Genomic DNA, 27338 nt, shown 5'->3' on the forward strand with positions numbered 1-27338 from the left:
AAAGCAAAAACCAGAAGAAAACAAGGTAATGGAAGGCACACTAATGCACTGCGACCCCAATGACTGAATGAAAAAAGCTTCTGATAATTCTCGGGCGGTGGTGTCACGACTCTTCTTTAAGATAGTGGTTAGTCTAAACAAGGCTTGACAATTGCATTTTTTGCAGTGTTGAGCTAAATGTGAGCCTGTACCAGTCGGCAGGGATCGCTCATGTTCTTTAAGGCGCTCATTCACACAGCGGCCTGACTGACCTACATGCACCTTGCCACAAGAAAGTGGAATCTTGTAGACCACCCCTACGCTGCACTCGACAAACTTCTGGTGTCTCTTTTCACATTGCGGCTTTTTGTTTTCTTTACAAACACGCCTGCACAACATAGACAGTTTCCGGAGGGCAGAAAATACAACCAGGATTTGGTACCAAGTGGCCACAATCTTAAGATTGTGAGCCACTTTATGGCAATAAGGCACTACTACTGGCTTCTTCTCTGCGTCGTTTCTACACCTCTGGCACTTGCCTTTCAGCTTCTGAAGCAAAACTTCAGAGACCAACGTCACAACCACACTTGGGTAACGCGCATCCTGCAACCTTTTTAACTGCGCGTTAATGAAACCATTAATGAAATCGTGCCATCACACAGCTAACTAGAGCTTTAACGCGCAGTTAAAAAGGTATCTGGTTGCTATAAAGAGTGGAGTGACGCAATAAACCATGTCAGTTGAGAGTAGCGCTGTGTTCCGTCTTCTTTCTTGTCGTGTCGTTTGTTGCGCTAAAAAAGCAATATGGATTCTCACCAACTAGCCCGCCAACGCATTCTGTTGAATTGATTACAAGCCTGAAACGGTCTTTTGTGGTACCAGGCTCCCCCACCGCTGGAGCCGACTTCGCCTGTTGCGGCTTGCTGAGATGGGTGCTGGTAGCGTCGGTGGTGGTGACAGCTTTGTTGAAGGGCGACCCTTTCGACCCAGGCGACGAGTGCTTGTTGTAGTTTCTGATGGAGCACTCTGGGCAGCTGTCCCTGTTTCCACGTCTGTTTAGAGAGCTGGCAGGAGCGGCTTGGGAAGGGCTTAAACCCTCTCACCGTCAAAGAACGTGATTTTAGGAAGCCGATGTTTGAACCGTGCAGTTTTGACATATTGGGCTCCATTGCGTGTAGGTAATTAAGGTCGGCCTATACGGGCAGCGGAATCCGCAGCCATATGACACAGCGCCGACCGGGCCATACGGCTGAGGATTCCGAAGATGGGGACCGACTTCAGCTTCTGAACGGTCAGAACAACCCACATGAGGGCGGAAGCGTTTTGGTATCTGCATGACCTGAGAAGAGATATCGCCACGCTGCAAGGCAATCCGGCTATGAATGCGGTATTTATTCACTATAACACGAATTTGTGCTTGTCTTCAAAAGTAGAGGGACCTTTTTTCTTTCGCGAGTCTTGTGCTGAGGCTGAACCGACGCTGCCTAGAAGACATCCTATTTGAGAAGCTCACACAGCAACCTTCTCAGCAAAGCAGATGTTATGTGCAAAATAAATGTATACTTTTTTTCAATTCACTGGTGTTCATTCGTGATTCGAGTGATTTGCTTAAACTGTGCTGTTGCTAGCATAGCTCATTTTGTTGTCACCAAGTATGTGGATTTCGGTGTCCAACGCTTGTTACTAGCTGTTGCTGTGAAACAGTGTATTTTTATTGCAACTGATAGGTGCAATTGTGCCATTATTACTAATTATGCACTTTGTACCCCCCGTCTGTAATGTGATTTGTACCCCCCCCCCCTCAGTGGCGCTGAGGGTACTGTAATAAATAAATAAATGAACTGAAAGTTTCAGCGCGCTGCAACTTTAATTACAACATTATGCTGCACTAATAAACGTATTTGCGTAGTATGAGGATCCTTGAAATATAAAAGTATTCCAGTATCTGTATTCCGGAATACTTTTTTCGTCTTACTGCAAAAGTATGTCCGAAATATCCCGTTACGTTAAAGGCAAATGTATCTCAGTATCTGTATTTTATTCTTCGAGTTCATGTATTTCGATATCTGTATATCGGAATACTTTTATGAGTATCCCTGCCCGGCCCTGCTTCCCGCGATAGTGGTTACGGACACCGGTGGCGGCGGACAACTACGGCGCCAAACGGCCCTTGTGATCTCATAACAGCTTTTGATGTAAAAAGATTGAAAGAAAGAGGAAGCAAGCATCGCGTCGTCTAGCAACCAGATACCGCACCACCTGGCCAAGCTGCGCATGCGCAGTAGCTAAGCCACGCCCACCGACGGAGACATCGCGCGTAACTTCCGCTCTATAGTGCATAGCCTGTCTGCGTACTCCCTAGTAGGAAGCCGCGCATCTCGAAGCTAGACGTGTCGGTCCACGGGGAGTACGAGCAGCGACGGGTCCGTGCTTCGCTGTGCCAAGCTTTGCGCGACTTATAGTGCAAGCTGCTCGCAATTTTTTTCTTAAGTACTTTACGTTCATCCTGCTTTACATGCAAGCACCTGAAGGCCCAGTCGTCTTGTGGGTGGTGGTGTGCCTGCAGTGCCAGAGCCCCCAGCACTGGCCGAAGCTGGAAGCCCACTGGACAGCCGATGGCGCTGCACCAGCTCATCGGCCGGTGGGTCAGTCCAGAAGTGATCTTGCGTCTTCATTTTGGAGTAGTCCAGAGCACATGGACCGACTGCACTCGAACATGTACGCAGTTTTGCATTGTCTCATGGTGGTGCTTTATGCTGAGCATGAATTAATTTCAAAAAGAAAGGTTGCATAAAAGAAAGAGGTCTCTTTCACTCTATCCCGCATACCTTTTTCCAAACGTAATTCATGTGTTCCGCAAAACACCTTCATTAAAAACGATAAATTTGCTCATCACTCTACTGTTCAAACAGCACGCTGATAGGTAAAACCAATAAAATGGGCCTCTTTTCCCAAATTAAAGTTAAATATGTGCCGCGAGACTACCTTACGTATCCTCATAACAGAGTAACCCCATACACTCTAGAGAAAAAAAAGGCAAAACAATGTAGTGCGTCTTCTTTTTGGTATTTAACAGAACTGGTTATTGCCTAATGTGCGTGTCTCCTGAGATCAATCGTGCTTATAGAAATATTACATCTCAGGGGGCTAGAAATAGGTGTGGCGTCGTGCCTTCAGGAAGGATAATGTGCGTAATTTTAAGTGGTCCCCATAAAACCTTGCAAAAGTTGCATAAGAGAGCGCAATGTAGTGAAATATACAGCAGCAAAATTATATTAGCTTGCCGCAAATTAGAGATATTCTTGCACAGTTTAAAACACACTGTAAAAAAGTTCCTTGCTAAATACCTGGGTTTTATTGAGAATAACTATTGCAGCAGGGTGTGTTCACATAAGAACGTCGGTGCATGTCCGCAGACCCCCTTAAATTTCTCTGAAAAAAAATATATTTTGCTGCTCGAGTCCTCAGGGCCACGGAACCATTCTTAGTTTTGGGAACAAAAATTTTGCCTTAGTCAAAAAAATTTGGAAGTCTCCACTCAGCAGAACCACTTTTTGCAAATTGTGCGAAAATAGAATGTTTAAGAGGTCCTCAAAATAACTATTGTAGCTCTAAGTCTCAAAATTTTTCTTGGCATACTACAAGTAACGTATGCGTATACAAAATGTTATCTTGCAGTTTTGTTTGACTCAATGAAAAAATAAATGCAAATACGACACATTGCTCAATAATGCTCTAGTTCCAGGTTTTTTTGCGTCGCGTCTATAATACTCAAAATTTCCGAACTTTCTAAGTGTTGCTACACATTATATTAACAATGTGTAAAATGTGATTGCCGAGAATGATGCCAAACGCAAACCAAAAATGCATAAGTGAAGGCATGTCTCTAAAAATGCTATAACTTGAAATGGGATAGGTTTCAAACAGGAGAAAGTGCCTCAGAGAAGGCTGGCCGACGTTTCGATAGGGGGACCTATCTTTGTCAAAGGCGCCTTGTCATCCCTGGCGTGTTAGTTTTAAGGGGTTAGTGATGGCGTCATGTCCAGCGGTGGCGCGTCTGTTGCTGTTGGTAATTGCTGCCTGGAAAGAGAAAAACTAGAAAGCAGAGGAGTGTAGCCACATTTCAAGAAACTTTCTTGAAATGTGGCTAGGCAGTTTCCAAGACGGAGATAGTTTCTTCTGGCATAAAGCTCATGAACAAGACGTTATCCGTTAGCCTCTTCAAACAGATCGGAGCGAAATGTGAAGATGCGTCTGTGTTTGTCAAAAATTTTGTTCCTGATAAAATGCTGCTGAGGAGCTAAACTTAGCCATTTACTCAACAGAAATTTCTCTTATGAAGATGGCGGTGAAGGGAAGCGTCATTGTCGGACGTCCTACGCCAGGTGCAAGAAGGCGGAGATCGTGGGTGCCGTCTCCAGGACACTTTCAGCATGGACACAGTCTTCCTTCAATGCCTGCCTCGCGTCCTGTGTGCATTAGGGCTGAATGAACTGTTGCATGCGAAATCCCGTGTCGAGTGTGCGTGAGGCGAACTTTTTCCCATAGTTGCTTTCGCCAGGAACAATACTACGACAAGTACAAACACGCATATGTATCAATTTCCACTTTAAAACAACTCTTCATCTTTTTTCTGTCAATTTGATGTTTCACAAACGCGAGAGAGCATACTTAATACCTAAAAATCATGACAATGGCAGCTATAGCAACATAGTCGCTCATTTAGGTGGTTGCGCGTGAACGTCAGTTTGGACATTTTGGCGGCTTTGTAACTCCGACCTCACAAAAATAATAAAACATGTTCTTGCAGATTCAGTTAGAGCACGAACTGGGCTTTAATTCTGGGGAGAGACATGCCTTCACTTATGCATTTTTGGTTTGCGTTTGGCATCATTCTTGGCAATCACATTTAACACAATTGTTAAAATAATGTGCAGCAACACTCTGAGAAATTTCAGAAATTCTAAGTGTTATAGACGCAAAACGAAAAAAACCTGAAACTAGAGCCTTATTGAGCAATGTGTCGTATTCGCAATTTTTTTCATAAGATATGGGCAACATTATTGCAAGATAACAACATTTTGTAAACATACGTTGCTCATAGTATGTCAAGAAAAATTTTGAGACCCACAGCTACAATTGTTATTTTGCAGGCGCTCGTCAAAACTCAAAATTCCACTTTCGCGCAATTCGCAAAAGGTAGTTCTATCTGCTGAGTGGAGACTTCCGAATTTTGTTGACTAAGGCAAATTTCTTTTTCGCAAAACTAAGAATGGTTTCGTGGCCTTGGAGACAGCAAAACTAAATGGGGCCTGCCGACATTCTTATCTGAACACACCCATGCAGCATGTGATTGCAATCTGCATGTACTATCGCAGTAAGCTATCACATAGTGGGTATTGCCAAAGTAATCTACGGGCATGCACTTTTTTTATGTGAAGCATTCCATTCCATCACAAAAATATGGGTCCATAATGTTGGGGAAATAGAATTCTTTTTATATGATCTACTTCAATACCTGCTTTGGCGATCTGAAAAATCCCGTGCCCAAAGGTCGAAAGGGGTAGACTTGCCAGTGAAACTCCTTTTCATTTCGACTAACTTTTAATCACTGTGGCATTATAATTAAGGGCTGTAGCTTAGTCCTAAACCATGGCTTTGTCACAAACACTCAATTTAGTTCACGTAGCGCTTTAAGTGCGCAACTTGAGTGGTTCCTGGCACAATCTCATGCAAGTTGGGTCACATGGCACATAGGTACAAACACATACAGTTCAACTTACCAAGCAGGGAAGCCAGAATTTGCCCAGAGACAGGGTCAGCCACCAGGGCATCCTTCTCGTAGTACTTGCTGAAACAGAACATCTTATCACATCGTGTCTTACTCAAAAAGTACTAGACTGAATGTCAGATAGCCCCAACGGTTCAAAGTAGACACACAAATGTAAGAAAGCGAACTTCCATCTACCTAGTACATTGTTCTGCGTGTAGCTTATAAGCAAGCACGAAAACAATGTACGGTCGCGAGCAATATGAAAGAGAATGCCGAGTTCATGTTTAAGCAACAATTACTGGTCATGTGCGCATACGAATATATCGTACTGATTAGCAAAAGGTACTTCACCACTTCATATTTTAGTGGCATGAATGCTTTTGCGCTTGACAACTGCAGTCCGCCACTCTTGAAGGTAATTTCAGTGTTCCCTTTCATATCGCCCACGACTGTACTCTTTAGTGTATAAGTTGCAACTCGTTCAAGTGCAAGAGAAAGATTAAAATTTCGCAAGAATGATGCTCGCATTGCCTCAACCCATACAAATGTATGCTGAAGGCCGTGAGACAACTAGAAACAAATTTCATCATATACTGCGGAATTTCATGGTGAAAGAAAGAATACTTATTCAGAGAAGATATGAAGTCCCCACTTTTGTTTTTTGTTTCTTGTTCTAGGTGAAATGACTGCACAGCAATATGGCTTAAAGACTCGTAGTATGTTCAGCAGATAGCCACATAAGGATCGTACAGGTTTTAAAGGCCAAAGTCCAAGGGTTTTCAAGGACTTTCAAGTCCCTATCAAAGGTTTTTAAAGAACACAGTGCAGCATCCCAAGTAGAAATTTTTCTCTATAAGATTATTTCTAAAACACAATGGGCAGTTTTGTTACACAATAAATGCAAGATCTAGTCAAGAAATGTCTAGTCTTGATCATTTATGCTTTAATGTGCACGAAAGTTCGCAACAATAATGCAACTGCATCTCTTTTAGTGGCTCAAGTTCTCCCATTTTACTTTTTTCAGTCTTTGGCAAACCGTTAGCCATGAAGGTGATGTAATAAAGCGCTCATCATGAGTATCTGCCGGCATGAGTGATCTGCCGAAGTGGTCAAAAGGGTTCAGAAACTGTTTCAAGTTCGTCTTTTTTTCTCCGTTGCTCCTAGAATACCTTCTTCACTGCCTGGAGTCGTCAAGCTTCTCCTGTTTTTCAGCTTCGATATAGATTGAATTGGATAGGAGCTGGACACCTGCCTGTTCTATTGGAGAGCGAAACTCCTGTCCTGCATGTCCACTGTCTACGTGCAGTCAACATCTTAATGAACAAAAATGAGCAATAAAAATGACTGTAAGGTAGTCAATCACTGAGTATCAGCAGACTTAGAACTTCTTGCATCTGATATTCGTCTCACACATAGCATTTTTTTTAAACTGAGGCCTCATGGGAGAGGCACAGAGTTGCTCATTTCATCGTCAGATATCAACTGATCATCAGCAGTTACCCTCTGTGTGGCGCTCAAAAGCAGCATTACTGTTGGAGGTGGAGTTCAGTTGTCAAGGAGAAAGCGGTAGAACGCAAATTGACAGGTGGGAAAATGTAGGACAAGAACTGTGGTGATTTGAGCCGGCTGGTTCAACACCAGAAACGACTTGTAGCACAGGAAACACAGACACAAAATTACACCATTTCCCGCTCAAAGAGACCATGAGGCGATGCGAAGCCGAAGTACTTGCACGATCGCGTTCCGTTGGCGTTCGTTGGGCATGCTACCGACCTCGCGTCGTGGAACGCGAAGAGGAACGCTACGCGCGTCTTGTCTTCCCTCTAGCCTGGCCGTTAATTCTCACAGGGCGAGCGGGGAACGCGGTCGACAGGCGTGCGAGAGGGGGGCAGCGTAGAAGAGGAGAGGGGGAGGGGACGCGCATGCGCTGGCGCTCATCGCGGCGTTGCGCAGGAGAGAATTTCGGCATGTCTAGCCCGCGTTTTAGAGGAAGAGTGCAAAGGGGAAGGGGAGAGGGGGAGGGGAGAAGAGAGGGATGGTAAGGAGGGGGAAAGAGGATGGAGAAAGTGGAGAGGGGGAAAGGGAGATGGGGAGTGGACCGGAAGAGTGGTGAGGGGGAGTGGAGAGGGTATGCGCATGCGCAGTAAGGGTGGTCACGCCGCACACCACCACCACCACCGGTTTGAACTTCGCTATAAGACGCTTCGCATCTAATAGAAGACAGGAGACGATACATACGTATGCTGTCTCCTGTCTTCTATTGTGTCTGTGTTTCCTGCTCTACAAATCGTTTCTGATGTAGGACAAGGTATAAAAAAGGCAGCAGAGAAATGGGAAGGAAGACCATTGAGCTTTGCATCTGGCCCTCATCACAGTGCGGTTTCTAGTTCTCTGCAAGTCATACAAAGCAGGATGTGTGCACTAATGCGTGCATATTTATTAAGAAAATGGACAGCTTGCCAGAAGGAAGCTTGTCCGTCATAAAAGCCAGATCACATGATGACTATTAAACAACACTTGTCAAGAAATGCATTGGTTTCTCAAGGACATAAAGCAATTCCAGGACTCTCAAGGGCTTTGAAAATGCACTTTTCAATTTCAAAGACTTTCGATGGTTTCAAGGACCAGTGCACACCCTGCACCAGCACTGTTTCATGCTATTCTGTCTGCACACTCTCTTTCGCATAGTAACATGGCAGTATGTAGACACGGTATTTATTTACTGATTCGACACCTTACAGGGCCCAATAGTAAGAGGGGCAACTACAATTCAAGTGTAAGAGAAAAATACATCAATACATAAAAGGCAATAAATGAGAAATTATTATACAAGGCCAAAAGTCAGCATGAATATCTCAGACAGAGGACCCCCATAAATTGTTCAAAGGGAAAAGAAAAATAATAATTCACACACAAAAAAGAAACAATGCGAGATAAAAATAATTAAAATGTCACGATATGATTTCAGGAAATGTTTCCGCAGTTGATAATGATATGATTGATGGTCACAGATAGATGCAATATCATTAGGAAGATCATTCCAAAGAACAATGACATGTGAAAGTGCTGATGGATTGAAAGCTTTAGTTCACCCATTTATACACTTTATAGTACCGTACTGATTACGCAAGCGATGCGAAATGCCTGAAGACGTTTCCAATGGTAAAGAAGATGGCCTGATGCTGTGGTGATATTTATGAAATAGGCATAGAAGAGCGATGGAATGGTGTATATTTCGTGAAACAAGTGATATATTAAGTTTGATCTGTGTTATGTTGGCATAGAAACCTGCAGCAGTGGCTGTAGTATACACACAGTAACACATAGCACACAGTAGTAACATAGTAGCATACAAATGGAATCTGTGCGTACATTTTCCTGGCGTGGCCACTAACCTGGAATTATGGACCAAGTGGTCGACAATGCTAGCCAACTGCTTCTCGAAGAGTGCCAGCCGGATCCAGATGTATCGCCCGCTTGCCGACCACAACGAGCGACGACTTGTTTGGCTGCGTAGGCGGCTCTCTCTGCACAACGCATAGAGGGATATGAAAAACGGCCACCCGAAATGTATAGAAGCAATTGATAATACCATACAATTGCAAAAAAAGCCTGCATCCACTAGATCGGCAAAATTTAGTGAAATCTTCGTCTGGCCAAGTCTTCTCTTTGGGACTTACTGTAATCACTGCAGTTTATCACAGACAGGTGCAAATGATGTTTGTTATCATAACCTCAATGCTCAGCGGACAAAAACCGTTTCATCAAAAATATAGAATCAAAGGATCAACAAAATGCAACACAGTTGCTTTATTTGGCTTTGTGCATACTACATATTGATACATGAAGGTGCACAGGGGAGCAAGCCGTATTTACAATATACAAAATTACGACGTCGTCTTCTTTGGTGCCTCTATTGCTTCTGCAGTGTGGAATATCGTCTTATAACACATATGGCATCCAGTGGGTGCCTATTCCGAATCAAGGCTATTCAGGAGTGACTGCACAGCTAACATAACTCGGGTGTCACGCAACCTGTATCAGCTCAAAGAAACACCGTTGCATTATTTCTGAAAGCTCGTGATGGTGAAGAGAACAAGCTCAAATTCCCTACGCAAGTAGGTAGGCAAGAAACCGATTTCATATATTGAGTGCTTCATGCTGCTTGTGGCCAGCACACACGACCATCTCCACTGCTGTTTCTTGATGTCACACAGTGCAGTAGTTATATGCTTGAATATACAGGGGTTCGTCAAGTAACATGGATGAATCACAGCCTTGAAAAAATTACAGTAATGTTATTGTTAGACATTTAAATTCACGGAACAAGAGGGTCCTTTGATTTACACTTAAACCTGATTATAACGAAGTCATATCTGACATGAAAATAGCTTCGTTACATCCAAAAATTCGTTATAAACGTGTATTCGTAACACTGTATCTATGACAAGGCTATTGTTCATTTACTATGTTATAACCGATAATTCGTTATATCCGTGTTCGTTATATCGAGGTTTGAGTTCCTTGCATTTGTACTGCTGTATCCTGTTTTCAAAAACTACAACAGACTAACTTGTCCGACCTTCCATGTCTTGGAAAAGAAAACAATTAGGTTTGCTGAAAGCTTTTTACATGATGGACACACTATTCCTTACTTTACTAAGCACAAAGTCCTCTCATTTGACTGTATGTTGAAACACCACCTAGTTAAAAGAATACTTTAGGAAATTAACCCTCACCAAGCAGGGTTGCTAGAGTCTGCTAAGCATGGCACTTCGAATTACTCCTTAATAGCAAGTGCATGAAATAAAGATAAAGCCCACATTTGTGCACCTCACAGAGTATGCAAGCACACTGCCTCGCTACTTTTCGTCAATGCAGAGCGACGTCTGAGTTTTTCTGCTTTCGTACAAACATTTTCCTGATCCACGTTTACGTGTCAAGCATTGACAAACAGACACAATGAGTGCAATGTGTGTCCTGCATGAATTTGGGAGTTACCAGATGGTGATAAATGATGTCTCTTGTACAAAAACGTCTAGCTTGCCATCGTACTGCTGGAGGCATAATTTATTGCTGACTGCCAGGATATAGTATGTGGCATTACCGATAACCATCATGCTGATGTACCCATGCCTGAGAGCTGACATTCCTTATACCACATCAAGAGTGGGCATATCAGGACAATTACAACATCTCTCATGTAACATGTTTCTTTGCTAGCCAGAACAATCATCATTTATGCGGCCTCAATTTGTAACTACAGCTGGAGTCGCAAAGAAGTTGCTCCCAATATGTGTCACAGCTACTAAAAGTCAACTAGACATCACTAATTCATGCAGCTACATATTGCATATAGAAATGGCTGATATGCAAATGTACTCGGCGAAGATGGTAATAAAAATGTTAATAAACTGCAACATTGCAACTGTTGCTGCTTCGAAAAAACAACTCCAAGCTCTCTGCTCTCTGGTGTGCATTCAGCAGATTCGATCAGTGATCCTTTGTTAAAGATAACGTCCTGGGATGATGGCCTTGCTCCTCAGCAGTACATAAAAGCACACAAGTAGTTCATGGCAGCAGACTTAAGTGTCCCAATTACTGCATCTTTTCGAACAAATGAAATTAAGCTAGACTGTATCTTCTCATCTTTCTTTCTGGATCCCCCAACTTCATCTGTAGGGTAGCGAACTAAGCAAAGTTCAGTTAAGCTTTTCTCTCCTCTTCCTCGTTCCCTCTGGCATGAAAGAAAAGTCAGCCTGGTTTATATTTTCTCTAGGACATGCATTCCACTACTCTAAGTACATTCCATAACATGTACGACGTGCCTCGTCATAATGTTCATTACCAAAATCTTTCGTAGGCACAAGTTGCCAGAAAACTGCATACGATTTGTTCCCAAACATAATTTGGTCCAGTGAAATCAACTGGTGGGCTAGTTGGTATTGCATATTTTGAGGTTTAGAGCAAAGAAACATGCGGACGCGAAAGAAGACACGAGGACACAACACTGTATCCTTGTGTTTCTTTGGGCTAAACCTTAAGATAATTTAGTTCGACATCTGCAATAAGTGAGCCACCATACCAGCTTTATTGTTCTGTTATACTTTGTGTGCCATCATTGTGACTCAGGCATTTTTTGTAGTCGCTGCCACTGTCGTCATGCCATTATAACTGCCGTCAGCACAATCACGCTGTTGTGCAATCATCCTGCCATCACCACTGTCGTCGATGTGCCATAATGCCAGTAATGTCAAGGTAGCATTCAGTAGAACAGTTTTTTTTATCAGAGCACTGAGCCAGCTAGGCCTTCGTTATGAAGTTATTTCTCCGAGAGAAACCTCCTGACCCTGACAACATGCTCAGGCTGAAAATGGTGGCTACGCTACTTGGTGGGCTTAGGAGCGGAGCCCTCGCACGACAGGTACTCACGTTGTAGAAGAGTCTGAGGTCACCGCAGCAGCTGCTGCTTCCATCTGGGTGACTGCTCGGGCAATGGCAGCGGCCGGCTCAAAGTGCTTGGCCATTTTGTGCAAAAGTGCTGTGGTCGAGTTGGTCTTGAAAAGGCCCAGTGCTCGACGCTTCAGACCGTGCGACAGGCATGCATCTACCGCCGCTGCACAACAGCCAAATATACGCTGTGAGGCACCTGGCTGCTACGCTTAAGTTATCTGCTCCATGCCTTATATGAGTGGCCTAACTCTACCAATTCTTATATAGGCTGAGTTATCAGCTACATGTGGCAGCTTAGCTTAACCTATATTGTACATTTAGTGCTAACGTAAAACCAACTCTCACATTGTTTTTAAAAAGTAAAGTGCTACTCTCAGGTCTGCATTGTACCACTTGAGCCACACAGAGTGTCTGTTAATGCTTCCTTATAGCACCTTCCTAAAACAGCAAGCCCTTGATAGCATGTCTATCACGAGAAACTTAATTAATGATGTGATGAGCATTTATACATGCTGCATGCATAAATAAAGCATCGCCTGTAAATAAGTTTTACCTCACCCCTGTAAGAACTGCTGCTAGTGCTTCGTACAGGTTTTGTGACTGTTTTGCAAATTCAAAGCAAAATCAGGCAGTGTATGTGAACTTGATGGGTGAAATTGTTAATTAGTTGCCCTATTATAATACTTTCACTTTCTAGGAATGAATGCAGGAGCACATTGCTATTTAGGGGCGAAGCACGTTAGGGTCTCGGTGTGTCGCCGTTGTTGTGATCGGACTTCACGGCTTGGCGCCGCCGGATCGTGGAAATGATTTGGCGGCATCTGCTTTGCTTTCTGCATCGTCAACGTTACCCGAAACGCACCTCATGTGGCGACAACACGGCAGTCATGCCCTGAACCTTTCAAGGCTGTCAGTGTACCTCGTCAAGCGTTTTGGACACGTTCGGCTGAGTTTGATGGTTTTACGGCCTGGAGATGAACTATTTCCAGTCGAGGTTGCTCGGAAGAGGCAGTCACTTGTGCACTGCTTTGTTCAGCATTCTGCGAGATGCACCGGACAATTAGCCGAGCACACTCATCTGGGACCTTTCCCACACTACGCGGTGCCTTTATGGCTTTGTGACCCAACCGGGAGCTGGCCGTCCGCTGCGCCGGCGACGCTATCGAGGCAAGGAAAGACTGCACCTGACAACACACCTGACAACACGACCAGTTTTCAGGCATGTGAGCCGCCGGGATCCCTTCACTGTGTGTATGGTGCCCTATTGTGTCTTCTGTTCACCTCCCGGGCGCCTTCCGTCGTGCCAGGCGCGCCGCTTCTCTCTTTCTTGGGGTGGGAAGGAGGTGGTGCTTGACCTTTTCCTTTGGGGGCGGAGATGGAGACAATGTGTTGATTGGACTGTCCTGGACTCAATGGTTTTCTTCAACAGGGAATTTAGGGAAGGCCCTGGCTTTATAACGCGAGCGTCGAGACTCTCGAGAGCACGCTACCGCATGCTACCAAATTATCAGCTCCAGCTCCTGATTTCGACTTCTCACTGAGGCATGGCTGGTCCCGGTCCTATAGGCAGACCCCCGACCACATCAGCCTGCATCGTGTATCGTCGTCTGCTGTCACGATGGTTCAATTGCTTGAGCTTAAGAGAGAGCGCCATCGCCTCAGCACTCCCCATGTGGTGAGAGAGAGCGAACGGCGCGCGTTGACTATGGAAACACTCTTTCTGCGATGAACGCCGAACTACCAGCTCGCAAGGAACGAGAACGCACCCTCGCCCGCGAGACAACGCCGACACAGGTAGAGTCTGCTAGCGAGTTTCTTGATTGAAAAAACCGACTGCTCGCGCTGCACAAACTGGATCTTGAACTGCTTGTGCGTAGTTAAACAATAAAGAGTCGCAGAGTGCACGTTAACTAAAAGTGGACTGCAGGTCTCTGTGTGTAATCTCTCTTCTGTCTCTCATTGCCCATTAGCAGTGATTTTGCTGTGGGAAACACCGGCGCCCACTGCATGCTTTGCCCTTCCACAGGTTTTACGTTAGTGGAGCTGAAACATCCTCCCTTCATGCTTCGCCCCTCCCCATATTGTTTTTTTCTTTAGTAAAACTACTGTTCATTGTCAATTCTTCCACTCTGCCGTTTATTGATATAGCTACTCAACAACGATACATGAAAGCAACAGTCAGGAGGTTTGCTTTCTTACAAAGCTATTACCGGTAGATTTTCATGACTGCCAGCAAAAAGTGAGACAAGGATGGTTTCCTGAGCTACAACGGTTGTGTATTTTCTTGTGGCAAAAAGTGCTTCCCATTATGAATAAAAGAATTTTGAAGGCTCATTTCTTTGATACAACCCCAATGAAAACCAACAGATAATGAAGCCAAGGATGGTTCTGACCAACACTCGCAGCTTTGCATGCATGTAAATACCCGGTAAAGTGGACGAGAGGTCTCGTTCTGGCAGACTTGATGCCTTAAGTTAGTATACGAGGGCTTATTGGTGAGCTGTCCACTCGTTAAAAGATCACGTGCTATGTGACTCCAGCTGGCAAAAGAGTGTTCCACACTCGTCATCATAACTACAAGCGGCGCTGACCTACACTCGCAGCTTTGTATGCATGTAAATACCCGATAGAGTCGACGAGAGAACGACCGCCGCCGTAGCTCAATTGGTAGAGCGTCGGGCACGTTATCGGAAGGTTGGAGGTTCGGTCCCTGCCGGTGGCAACTTGTGTTTTTGTCCACTTTACTTTCTTCGCATTGATATCATAATTACTGCAATACACTTTTATACTACATACTACATTTATGATGAGTTAGTTTTGCACTGTTTGCCACAAAAGAAAAGCATGAATAGATGCGGCCAGACATCCCTAAGCCGCTTGCTGTGCACTCACCACAAAGAGAAGTGATGCTGCTGCTTTCTTCATGGACAAATTTGCGTGTCACTGCTTCTTCCATGATCTGTTTCACCTGCACATTGCATATGCCACTTATTTATTATGACACCTGTTTGTATGTCTGTATTGTCACAAAACTGAGAAAACAAGCAAACGTTTTAAAGTATACATGCATCTACGAGTATCTCGTAAAAAGATGCTAAAGGCAGGTTTTAATCCTAGTAAGCCTGACATGTAAGGGCATTAAGATTCTTTCACCTTTTTTTCTGCTTTAAGGATGACTTTGTCACGGATAAAATCAAAGTTAAAGCCAATGTGTGCCGCAGATGACAGGTCATCTGAGAAGTGATATCACATTAGCACAACAAAGAAATCTGGTGCTGACGTATTTCAATTTCTCCAAACTTGAGCGAGTCTGAGTGTGGAGGCATGCTGCGTAAATCAGACAAGCAAGAACCCTAAGGCATCTACAAGCCTGCCACTTAGATACGAAAAACATAAACTAGTGGGCATAAAATGACCCCAGCAAGTAGGAAGAAGAGCTGAAATGCATAGTGGAGGTTGTACGTGCCCTAGTGAAAACAAACAGTAAGGCATAGGGCTTCACAAAGAGAGCACTGTAGCTTAGCATATATAACACCAAAACAGTGAAGAAAAAGGCAACATCCCAAGTAATTGCAATAAATTGCACGAACTAGGCCAAACCGTATTTTTAGCCAAGATCATACGTAATATGCTCATTCCCTTTTTAATATATGTTTGATTTACTAGAACTTATTGAGTGAATTGGATATAACACACCACTAATTTGGACATCATCACATACTTTCACAGCAGCAGTGCCAATGTAGTTCTATTTTTAAATCCAACATTTACTTATAGAAGAGGTTTCCTTCTTACATAATTCATTTTTCTTTTAGTGAACTTATTTTCCTAGGTGCACTGGCTTATTTTGAGGAAAGCCTGCTCGATGATTATGCTGGCACTTGGACTTGTTGTGTTTCAACATTGCACTTAGTAGTATGTAATATGCAGAACAGAAGTTCTGAGAAGCAGTGCACAGTGAGCGCATGACACAGTAGGCAGTATTCACCATGCAAGCATCGAGTTTGTTATTCAACAGGCAGAGAGTGAACTTGTTGTTCGAGCACAAACAGAATGAGACTTTATTTGCAATATCACGGAATACACAGCTCCGACAAATAACAGAGAAAGAATGCGGGAAGTTCGCACTAAGTCGCGCAAAGTTTGGCACAGCAGAGCTAGTCGATCCTCAAGTATTTAGGCTAAAGCTGGTTGATGCTATGTTGTGACTGGTTGTTGCTAGATTTGATAAGTAGGTTTGTTGTAAGTAGGTTTTTATATGTTGTAACTAGGTTTGGTACGTTGCATGTAGATTTCCCTATGTTGTAAGTAGGTTTTTCTTGAGAATCGGATATCTTCGCTGTGCCAAGCTTTGCGCAACTTAGTGCAAAACTTCCCACATTTTAAAAAAAAGTGAATCACCGAGACAGCGTCAGTGGCAGACCCGTTTTATTCACACAAGCCGGATGAATTTAGTAGTAGTCATCTTCATCCTGTTTGTTGTCTTCATCGTACCACCCACGCAGCACCAGGAATTCTTCTGGAAGATCTTCATTAAATGCCATTAAATGCTTCAACCAAATCTGCTTCTATGTGTACAGGCATAGAGTAGCTTGCACTAAAGGCGTAATGCTAAAGAGACAGTGGAGCTGATGGGCACCTATGTATTCCTGGCTTTTGCTCTTTTGCTAAGCTTTGCAAATTTCCTTTCTTTCATCCTCTATTTCTTCCTTCTTATCTTATCTCTCTGTTTTTTTTCTGTCTTTTTTTCTGTATTTATTTGTATTTATATATCTCTCTATTTAAGTATATCTCCATTTCTTTCTTTCTCTTTCGTTGATCTTCTCTCTTTATTTCTCTTTAGTTCTCTCTCTCTATTTCTCATTCTTTCTGTGCTACGCTTTACTCTCTCCCCTCCTCCTCACGCTCACTGCCCTTTTCCCACCCCCTTACTACATTATACTATACAAGGCTATGCTATGCTCACCTAGCGTGCCTGTAAAGCCGAGTGGTTAGAACGTTCGCCTTCGGATCGAGGGTATGTGGGTTCGAATCCCGCCTTGTGAAGAATTTTCTTTGGCAACATTTTCTCTTTCTTTATATTTTCTCTCTCCTCTCTCTTTATATTTTTCTCTCTTTACATTTTCTCTCTCTCTCTCTCTCTGTACTCGTTCTCTCTCCCATCAGGGTTATTACAGGCCACGCCAGAGAAATCGGCGCACGTGTTCTGGGAGCGAAGCAGAAGATGAAGAAGAGGACGACGAGAGTGCGTGCTGGTTCATGATGATGATATTTTTGGGTCACGTTAGACATTTTACGCCGTGCTAGAACAGCTTCGCTGAAAAGAAACTGCAGGGCAAATGTGTGTTTAAACACTGTAATATTTATGACAGCTTTCCTCATAACAGGAAGATTGGCCTTAGCATAAAAGCACTACAAAAGCATCTATTCAACCCCATGCGCCAACAGAGCAGTTTTTCATAGCAAAAGAGGCAACTTGCGTATGTCACAATTTCAAGCAATAATGGCATTTGGTAGCTTAGATTTTAATAAATCTATGAAATCTTCCCAGGGCTTTCTTGAACAAGATTGCGAGAAGTTCAGTTCACAGGTGCATGCCCACGAGTGCTCATAGACAGCCGTGTGTTTATGGTCTTCCTGTAATGAGTGAAAGCACAGATGTTTTTTGTGCTACAACAATGACAAAAACTCCTTCGCTGCTTTTGTCATTGGCAATACAAGAAGTTCTGTAAGCTGCAACACTGCCTTAAAATTTTTATTTATTATTTCTACTTAATTGCTGGCAAGTCTGTGTATGTAAGTTTTGTGTGAATTTTCTCAAAATGTTGCATGCTGCACTTTGAGGCAAAACTCATTGTATTTTTCCTTGCATTTCTTATACCTGCAGCATTAAAAGCCACCCCTTGCACTTTCAGGTGTCAGTCGCTGAAACCCTGTTTAGGAAGTTCCACTCCAGTGCTGAAGTTAGTTGTCCAATCAGTGATCCTGTTCAAGAATGGAGAGCTTTTGTGTTTTACTTGCACAGCATTTCGCACACTCAAAGTGCTTGGCGGAATAGGCTAAAGTGGTTCTCTCGGCTACTTGCAAGTGGAAATCAACTTGTAAAATCAGCAATCAAGCAACAAGAGCGCCAACTTGCAAAGTGGGTGAAGTACGTGGGCATTTGTGGAATGCAGGGAAGCCATTGTCACCTAGATACCTCTTCCCTGTGATAAGCAGTATGACAGGCACACAGGCATGCTGCATGAATGAGATTTAGAGAGCCCTGCAATCTTGGCAAAAAAGGCCAGGAGTTACATTGTAGCTTGGTCTGAGTCTGAACCAATTTTTCAAAAAACAGTGGTTTTATCAACTAACAGAGATCACATAACCAGATTTATAACAGAAGCTGCAAAAATTGCATATTGGGGCACTGATTGTGTAAGCCCTCGATCGATGCCCATGTTGGATAAAGAATTGTCATTTTTAATGTGTTGTAGCATGCGGTTTGATTAGTATTCATGTATGTGTTTTTTTTTTGTCAGAAGGAAGAAAACATGCCTTTCAGCCCGCCATCTTGTTACCACATATAGGCGTCATTAATGCATAAATTTTTGCCTCAGGTAACTTAAAACCTTCTGCTGAAAGCTAGCACACATGCTGTGTCTTTCTTTTCAGCACTTAAAATTCGCTACTATGATTACGCAGTTGTGACACTCTCACTGCTCCCATGTCTTGTGGCTGGTTTGCATGCAACAGAGCAGGAGGGCAGCTGCAAGCTGTTTTCATGCCACAACAAAAAACACAATACCATGTTTCATTTCTTTTGTCAGTGTTTGTTTTTATTGAAAGAATGACTACAAATAAAGGCAGGCCAATCAAGTACCTGTCACAAAAGGTTTAAATTGCTCTCACTAAACATACAGTAGCCCAGTCTTGAAATCCTTACTTTGGCAACTGTACAACACTGCTATTACGGATTATTTTTGACACAAGCTTTTATTCTTCCAGAATCCAACTCGCTTTACGCCTATGTTTTACTGTAAAATTAACACCAACAACAGTAGATATGGAGTCAGATGATTATTATGCTATATACATATATGTATGTATATATATATATGTGTATATATATACATATATATATATATATATATATATATATATATATATATACACATATATATATATATATATGTGTGTGTATATATATATATATATATATATATATATATATATATATATATATATATATATATACACAAGACTTGGGCAAGCAAAGAAGAAGACGTGCGTTGGTCGAAGGCGCTCTTTCGCCGTCGCTGTGCAGAAGAAACACATCGAGAGCCTCCGAAACAACTACCAAGCCATGCATGCATCAGGCCCTGGAAACGACCAACCATGATTCAATGGCGCAGTTCTGGGAACATCACAGTGTCACGGACAACGCAGAGTACATTTCGGTTCTCCGAGCGGGTACTCCTCGTCGCACCCTCATGCTACCCCGCATCGTGCAGCAAATGTGGGTCAATTACTTTAGCCCATGGGTGGCGTCCATCCTAGATTCAAACATGGATCTTCAGACAGTGCTTGACACGTACGCATGTGCCGCTGACATGGTGGGACATGTAAATAAGGGCAACCGAGGTATGTCCAATCTGAACCGGGCAGTGCAAGACATCGTCAAAGAGAGACATCTAGGTGTGCAGATACTCAGTGCGATTAAATAGTGGTATGCAAATGTACATACATACATGTCTCTCTCACACTGTTTCTCTCAACTTATCGCAAAATCAAAACACCTCAACAGCTGCGCTCAGAATTTGCTTTAGGCAGTATCGTAATCGTTGGTGAATTTATTTTTAAAAAGAAAGCATAAAAACTAAATGACGCCTAATTGACTACACAGTACATTATAAAAATTGTGTCACTGCATAAGACCTGCTGATAGAAAGAAGAAAAAATATTTTTTTTTAGAATTTCTGCTGGTGAAGTTACATGGATGATTGCTGTACTGGTGCCTAAACATTGAAGAAAAGAACGTATTAGAAGAGGGATGATGGGTTGTTTCATTAACTTACGCTGTGAGGGGGGGAAATAATCTTATCTTAAAGCCACGCAGAACTTTGGCACTCACATACGTTTGCTCATGGCGATACAGAAGACATCAACACGTCAGTTGCCCAACAGATACACCTCGATCTTGCAGTATGCTATACCAAGTCTAATGTGCAATCTTTGAAATGGGCAGCGACACGAGAAAAAGTACAACACACCACAGAGCGCTGCCTATTTCAAAGATGCATAACCAATTCCAACTTGCCCAAATGTCAATTCTTCTAATGTGCAATTTCATGCAATCTCTACCAGTGTTTGTTCTGAAAACATGCTTAAGCATTTGGTTTAGATTGTATGAAAGGCACTGTAAGGAATCCGAACTATAAGTTGGCGAACAAAAAAAACATATCAAATTGCATTAGTGCACTTTTAACATCCTAATGTGCACTTATCACATTTATTCTCAGAAAGCTCACGATAGCACCTGCTTTCAAAGGGACATATTTAGTGGGCGTATTACAGGTAAAATTAAGAAGGCGTTATTCTCATGTTTATTTTATTGAAGTAAAATTAAGTGAACGAGTATTTGTTACCATTTTTCTTGCAATAGCTACCGTTTCTCACTTGGTAAGTCGCAGAAAATAAAAATTAAAGGGACCGACAACTGCCCAGAATATGAAACGAGTTGACTCCACTGATGTAAAGATTGTCCGTTGCACTTACTCAAACCAACCCTGTTTTTTCCGTGAGAGATGGATTTATATTTTTATTTCTTAATTGAAAGTCGCAAAAAATGACCTGTGGCGCCTCTGGCGGCAAAAACATGAATCATCCGATGAAGACGGCCACGTGACCGTTGATTTCTGTACGCGGTCGACGATTTTTTTGTTAGTGTTGAAATATTGTTCGTTTCTTTATATTAAAAAGTATTACTCCATAATAATGTACATATATAGGCCTGCGTTATTAGTATGCATTAAAGTGGCGCTGCCTTCGCGTGACGTAATGATACCATGCTCGTCAGCGCGTCTTGAGCAACTTTTCAGCGTGCTCATGCAACCGTGCACGCAGTTTCCAGGTCGCTAAGATTTTGGAGCGACATAGTTTTGCTACCTACACTTGGTCTCAGAAATGACGCGCGCTGCTACTCGGTGCGGCCGTGCATATGCACAGTTACGTTTTCGATTACTTGGCTTGGCTCGTGTATCGAGAGAGTAACGACGCCGGGACAAGCCATCCATTACACAGGCGCAGGCAACCTTGGGCGCAGGCGCACGCTACACTGTACAAATACCGGGAAGGTGTATAAAGCCACACATCTAATTGTAACAGCTTGCTATTTTCAAAAATGGTTGAAAAGCTCAAAATAAAGGTGGTTAAGCATAGTTACAGTAACTCCTGCGAAAGGAGAACAACGACAGCTTTCACAAGAGCTAGCGGCATCGCTATCGATTCTCAGCGTTGCTGGAGCAAGCCTCCATGCGTATTTGGAGCCTTTCAGATCGAAAAATTCTGCTTATAAAATAACTACGTGCTTTTCGGATAAACCACTGCAGCTACAAACGCTACGAAAGATGAGCTTCCTGTCGCGCCGTAAAAAACTGGGTCGAGAAAAATCAGTTGTCGGTCCCTTTAAGAAAAAACATGATCTTGTGTTCGGTGAATTCAAAAGTTTTCGTTCTACGTGTGTCCACAAAAGTATGATGCACACTCCCGATGCAATCCAATCAATACTCCAGACATAACTAATTAGTACAAAAGTCTTCACCTTGTCCGTTGTCCTTTCATGCACTAGTTATGTCTGAAGTCAATTCACACCGACTAGCCCATCTCTAATGCCGCTAGAGTCAAGGCTCATCTTAAACACCAGTGACTTCAAAGAAGCGTCAAGGGCTTCTGTTGCTTTGTGATGGACTATTGATGGCCATGGGCCTAATATTTTGGCTAGTGAAAGAACTAGGAGCCCTTCGCCTATACAGAAAATGTGTGCCTGACCTTCTTTCTTTCTAATATGTATTGTGCAATGCTCCCTCCTAACTTCCATGCTGGAAATTGGACCCTCACCCACGTGCTTAGCAGCGTAACACTTCTTTTCCTGCAGGCATCAATGCTGGTCATGCATGAAAAAATGAAATGCAACAATGTAATGCAACAACGAAATGTGGCAATGTGAAATGATAACTAACCTCGATAAAAGATCAGATTTTGATATCAGAAATGGCTGATCGCCGACAAGACCACGGTCAAGACAGCATCAGTTATTGTAAAACGGCGAAAATATGCCCGTGACCGGCACACCTTCAAGGTCCTATTTGTGTAGGTGCTCATTTCTGTGCACTCGCCGGCTTTTCGTGACCTATGCTGCCGCTGCCACCACCACTGAAATCTGTAACTCATGAAGCTTCACTTAAAAGTTTGCTCTAAGTCCAGCAATTTTGAGCTTCTGCTTGAGTTGCTGTATTTCTGTGATGTACTTGTGACAGTCGATGATGCACATCCTCATCATCGTGGCCACATTCCGGGTACAAAGTGCTTTGTGTAAGCAGTTGGAAGTCGGGGACTATGTATGAGGGCGTTGTAGGAGCTGAGGGTACTCAAGATTCGAGTCAAATGTGTTGGCTCCTTTTGTGCTCTCTGTGAACTCATTTGACACATACGGTTCTCGCATTTCAGTCCTCGTAAGATGTGGCGCATGTGGGATTGTGACATGGCAGTGAGACACGTTTCCAAATAATCGTAAACAGGTTTTGCCAGCACATCTGCCATTTCATTTCTTTTAATTCTGCAGTGACTTGGATCCCGTTGGAGTACTACATGATGCCAATTAATTTCCCATATTTCATCTGCCACTTACAACAATCGAATCTATACTTAGTGGGTAGTTACAATAATAAAAGTTGTTACATCGCTTGCTCAATGGGTGAAGTTACATTACTATATACTTGCTCTTATTTCACACACTAAATAAGAATGAGGTTCGTACTAAGCTGTATGTATCAAGAACGCCACATTGTCTAAATTATTAATATAAACTCCATACAAACAGTGTCATTGGCCTGGAAACTGTTTCCGAAGTCATGCTTAATGACTACCGCATTGGTGGTCAATTGGTAGAGCGTTCACTTCTGATGTAGGAAGTACCGGGTTAGATTCCCAGTGCTACCGGGCACCCACCGATTTTCGCTAATGGGGAGAGAGGTACCCCAACCTGGCGCTTGGTGGAGCAAGTACTCATCTCATGGAGTTAGCCCTACAGGCCCAGTGTGGCAAATAACCATTCACAAGCACCTGCCGGCCTGGATCATGTCTCTAAGGAGCAGCAGATTTCATCGAGCCACAAACAAAGCCACAAGCAAAGTCTACACTCATGGAGGCTTTCCCTGCCTGGAAAAAAGTGCCTCAAGTTGAGCTGTGCGAATAGAAAAACTTTGAGTGTGAAGCGAATTCGAGTAATAAAGCATGAGTGTGAATCGAATCGAATATTGTTCGAATACTTCAAAGCGAAACTACAGAAAAAAATCTCCGTTTTCAAATTTCCCGCTTGAGCGAGGTCCCCCATTCAGAAACAAGCGCACAAAAAGCAAATGTTTAAAGTTTGTTTCGAGGTTTCCCATTAGCTGCGTCCGCGATGTTGCTCCAGCAAGCCTCGCCATTGGGTCGATGCTCGCTACACGAGAGCGTCGTCTGCTGCTTGCGCGTCGTGAGGCCACGGTTGTCGACAATCGCGCTATTTAGAGACGCGTTCGCTCGTTCTGTGTTCACGGGTCGGCGATCACTTAGAATATAATTGCGCTTTAGTTTGGCAGCTGCAAGCGGACTCAATCATCAGGTTACGATAGTGCGCCGCGCTCGTCGCGAACATCCCAGACGCGCGTCTCGGACCGACTCGTGGGACTCGCGGTTAGACGTTCTGCTTGTCAGCACTTCGGACTCGTGACGAAGACGATCGCTGGACGACTCTTCGTACTCGCGATCGAGCATGGCGTACTTTGGAACAACTGGCACCGCGGCAACGCACACCGTGACCGAGCTTACTGCTCGAAGTCGTGGCTAGGCCTAACTCGCGCTATTTGCGGCTTTTTCGCGAAAGCGAAGGACCTGCAATGTGCTTTGTCGCAAGCAACGAATCGCATCGCCCGCTGGCTCCTCGGAATCGTGGATGGGCACTTGACACATCGGCAGCGGACCCCCCGGCCATGCTCGTCGCACAGCGACCGCTGGGAGCACCGGTGAAAGCGGCTAGCAGCTTCGCACGTCAGCGCCCCAAAACGCACGACCAAGCACGCTGCACGCCGATTTATCGTCGTTATATTTATTTTCCGTGATTATAAACTGTGCTATTTATTTTCCGTAGGTTCGAATAGTTCGAGTAGTAAAATTCCGGTGCGAATCGAATAGCACTATTCGAAAAATATTTGAAAGTTCGAATATTCGCACACCCCTAGCCTCAAGTTTTCGGACAAGGACAGAAGTTCACCATGCAAAACGAACTTTCCATACTGCTCTTAGTGCTTGGGCACACAGGCTGATCCTATATGGGCAGTTCTGCATTCGGCGACCCAGTGCGTATGTATGGTGACACCCTATGCAAGTACAAATATGATTATTATTCTTTATTCTTACATATCCCCGCTTTGCCTCAAGGCGTTACAGCAGGGGGGTTACAAAGTTGAAAAAAATACGTTTTCATTGACACTGCACACTTGCTCAGATGTCAAACTATTCCATTGGTTAATAGTTTTAACAAAAAAATAATTTGCATACAGGTTCGTCCTGTACCGGCATGGCTTTATTTTGTGCTCATGATCTATGCGCTGAGAAATGCAATCTGGTACTTTTTAAATCCCCTTTTTTTATTAAACATCTGGTATAAAAGCTTCAGACGAAATTTTTTACAACGGGACAACAACGGCTCCCAGTTTAACTCCTTTTTTCATTTCGGTAAAACTGTCGCTTTCTCCATACCGGCCCAAGACAAACTGGGATGCTCTGTTTTGAATTCTTTTTAATTTATTAATCAAACCTACTTGTGATGGGTCCCAAAGAGTACAGGTATATTCTAAAATTGGTCAAATACAAGTGAGGTAAGCCGTGCTCTTAAGGTTAGAATCTGCACATCTCAAATTCCTTTGGATATAATTCAATACTAGTGCGGTTTTGGAAACCACATAATCCACATGCGCATTCCAAGAACAATCATGCGACAGTAACACTCCCGAATATTTGTACTTGCATTTCTTGTCTAAGTTGTTTCCACTTAAATGATAATTTGCATGAATTATTTTTTTCTTCTTTGTAAAACACACATGGACACACTTATTCGTGTTTAAATTCATTTGCCACTTAAGACACCATTGATGAATACATTTAATATCAGCCTGTAATTCAAGGACATCATGTTCATTCTGGATTTTTCTGTAGACAACGCAATCATCCCCAAAGAGCCGTATACATGAGCCCATACCTACGTTAATGTAATTGATAAAAATTATGAATAGCAAAGGCACCAACACAGATCCCTGTGGGATGCCTCCCGTGACCTCAAGAAAATCCGACTTAATGCCATTCAAGACAACACATTGGCAGCGTTGTGCCACGTAATCCTCGATTCAATTTAGAATTCTTCCATCTATGTTGAGTATTCATAATTTTTCAAGGATCAGAGGATGGGAAACAGCGTCGAAGGCTTTGCTGAAGCCTTGAAAGATTCAGTCTATTTGCCAACCTAAATCAGTTGCAGATAGGTTTCTATAGAACTCAAGAAGCTGGGTCGTACATGAAAAGCTTTTATGAAACAGTGTTGATCCTTCGTTACTAACTCGTAATCCTACAAATGCTTCGTTATAGCTTTGTATGTGTTCAATAATCTTACACGATATCGATGTGAGATAGGTCTATAATTCGCGACATCTTTCTTGGAACCTCCTTTGTGAATCGGGACTACATTTGCTACCTTCTAGTCTTGCGGCAACTGACCAGTACATAATGATTTTTCAAAGATAAGATAAAGGTAAAGCGCAATGGGGTGAGCGCACTGTTTTAGTACTCTTGGAGAGACACCATCAGGACCGGTAGCTTTACTTTCGTCAAGATTCCCGAGCAAGGCCTCAATGCCGATAACGCTAATTTCGAGTGTTTGCATAAGAGGAACACAACTACCTGGCAAGGGTGAGCTCAATGCAGACTTAAGAAGAAAAACTGATTGGAAATAATTATTTAAGCACGTGGCTTTTTCCACATCGTCGGGAAGAATGTGTCCGTTGAAAATAAGTTCATTTATTCCAACGGGATCAGACGCACATCCCTTTAAATACTGCCAGAAAGATTTAGGATTTAATCTCATATTTTCATTCAATTATTTGAAGAAGTGCTGCTTTGCATTTTCTGATGGGTCTTTATATTCGCGTGTTAGTTCCTGTAGCTTCTTATAAGAAACTTGACCTTTCGTTTTTTTTTTGTATCTTTTAAATACAAGCCGTCGTTTCTTAATTAGTTTCACAATACCATAAGTCACCCATGGCTTTATATGCTTCTTAAGCTTAGCCGAGTAAATACTCGGTATGAACTGCTCTGAAAATTCAAGTAACTTGTTTTTAAATATGTTCCACAAGTAATCTACGTTGTGTTCTTCTGCCAAACATTCTACTACAGGCAAATAATCGAGAAGCCTTGCGGAAATTGACGAATAGTCGCCTTTATCAAAAAAGAACACCTTTCTACTGGCACGTTTTCTTACTCTCTGAATTTTTATTCTAATATCTGCTGGGACAACCTGATGATCGCTAATCCCTGGAACTTTGCTTACTACATTTGGCGAGTTACAAAAGAGAAGATCAAGGGTATGATTAAGTCTTGTGGGTTCCAAAACGTACCGTATCAACGCAAAAGTATCAACAATGTTTTTCATTTCTAGGTTAGTACGGTTGGTATGCAACACATCGCACCAGTACTTTTTCCATTTCAGATCGGATAAATTAAAATCACCTGCTAATAATATAATACGGTCACACGGCTGTGAAATGATATCACTTAATATTTCCATAATAGCGGAGTTTGCGCTTGGTGGTCGATAAAACGCCCCAGCTACGCGAGAAAA

General features: G+C 43.0%; 1 protein-coding gene across 1 annotated transcript in view; it reads right to left on the bottom strand.

Moving 5' to 3' along the window:
* The window catches only part of LOC119390924 (small G protein signaling modulator 1), a 140827-nt gene that overhangs the window by 87858 nt on the left and 25631 nt on the right, over positions 1 to 27338 (bottom strand). Inside the window, exons 2-6 of the mRNA XM_037658640.2 lie at positions 15098 to 15173; positions 12185 to 12368; positions 9148 to 9279; positions 5763 to 5830; positions 2505 to 2683 (exon numbers count right to left, since the gene is read on the bottom strand). Of these exons, the coding sequence (XP_037514568.1) occupies positions 2505 to 2683; positions 5763 to 5830; positions 9148 to 9279; positions 12185 to 12368; positions 15098 to 15173 (639 nt within the window). The remainder of the gene's footprint in view (positions 1 to 2504; positions 2684 to 5762; positions 5831 to 9147; positions 9280 to 12184; positions 12369 to 15097; positions 15174 to 27338) is intronic.

The sequence above is a fragment of the Rhipicephalus sanguineus genome, chromosome 4, assembly GCF_013339695.2.
Source record: "Rhipicephalus sanguineus isolate Rsan-2018 chromosome 4, BIME_Rsan_1.4, whole genome shotgun sequence".
Lineage (NCBI taxonomy): Eukaryota > Metazoa > Arthropoda > Arachnida > Ixodida > Ixodidae > Rhipicephalus > Rhipicephalus sanguineus.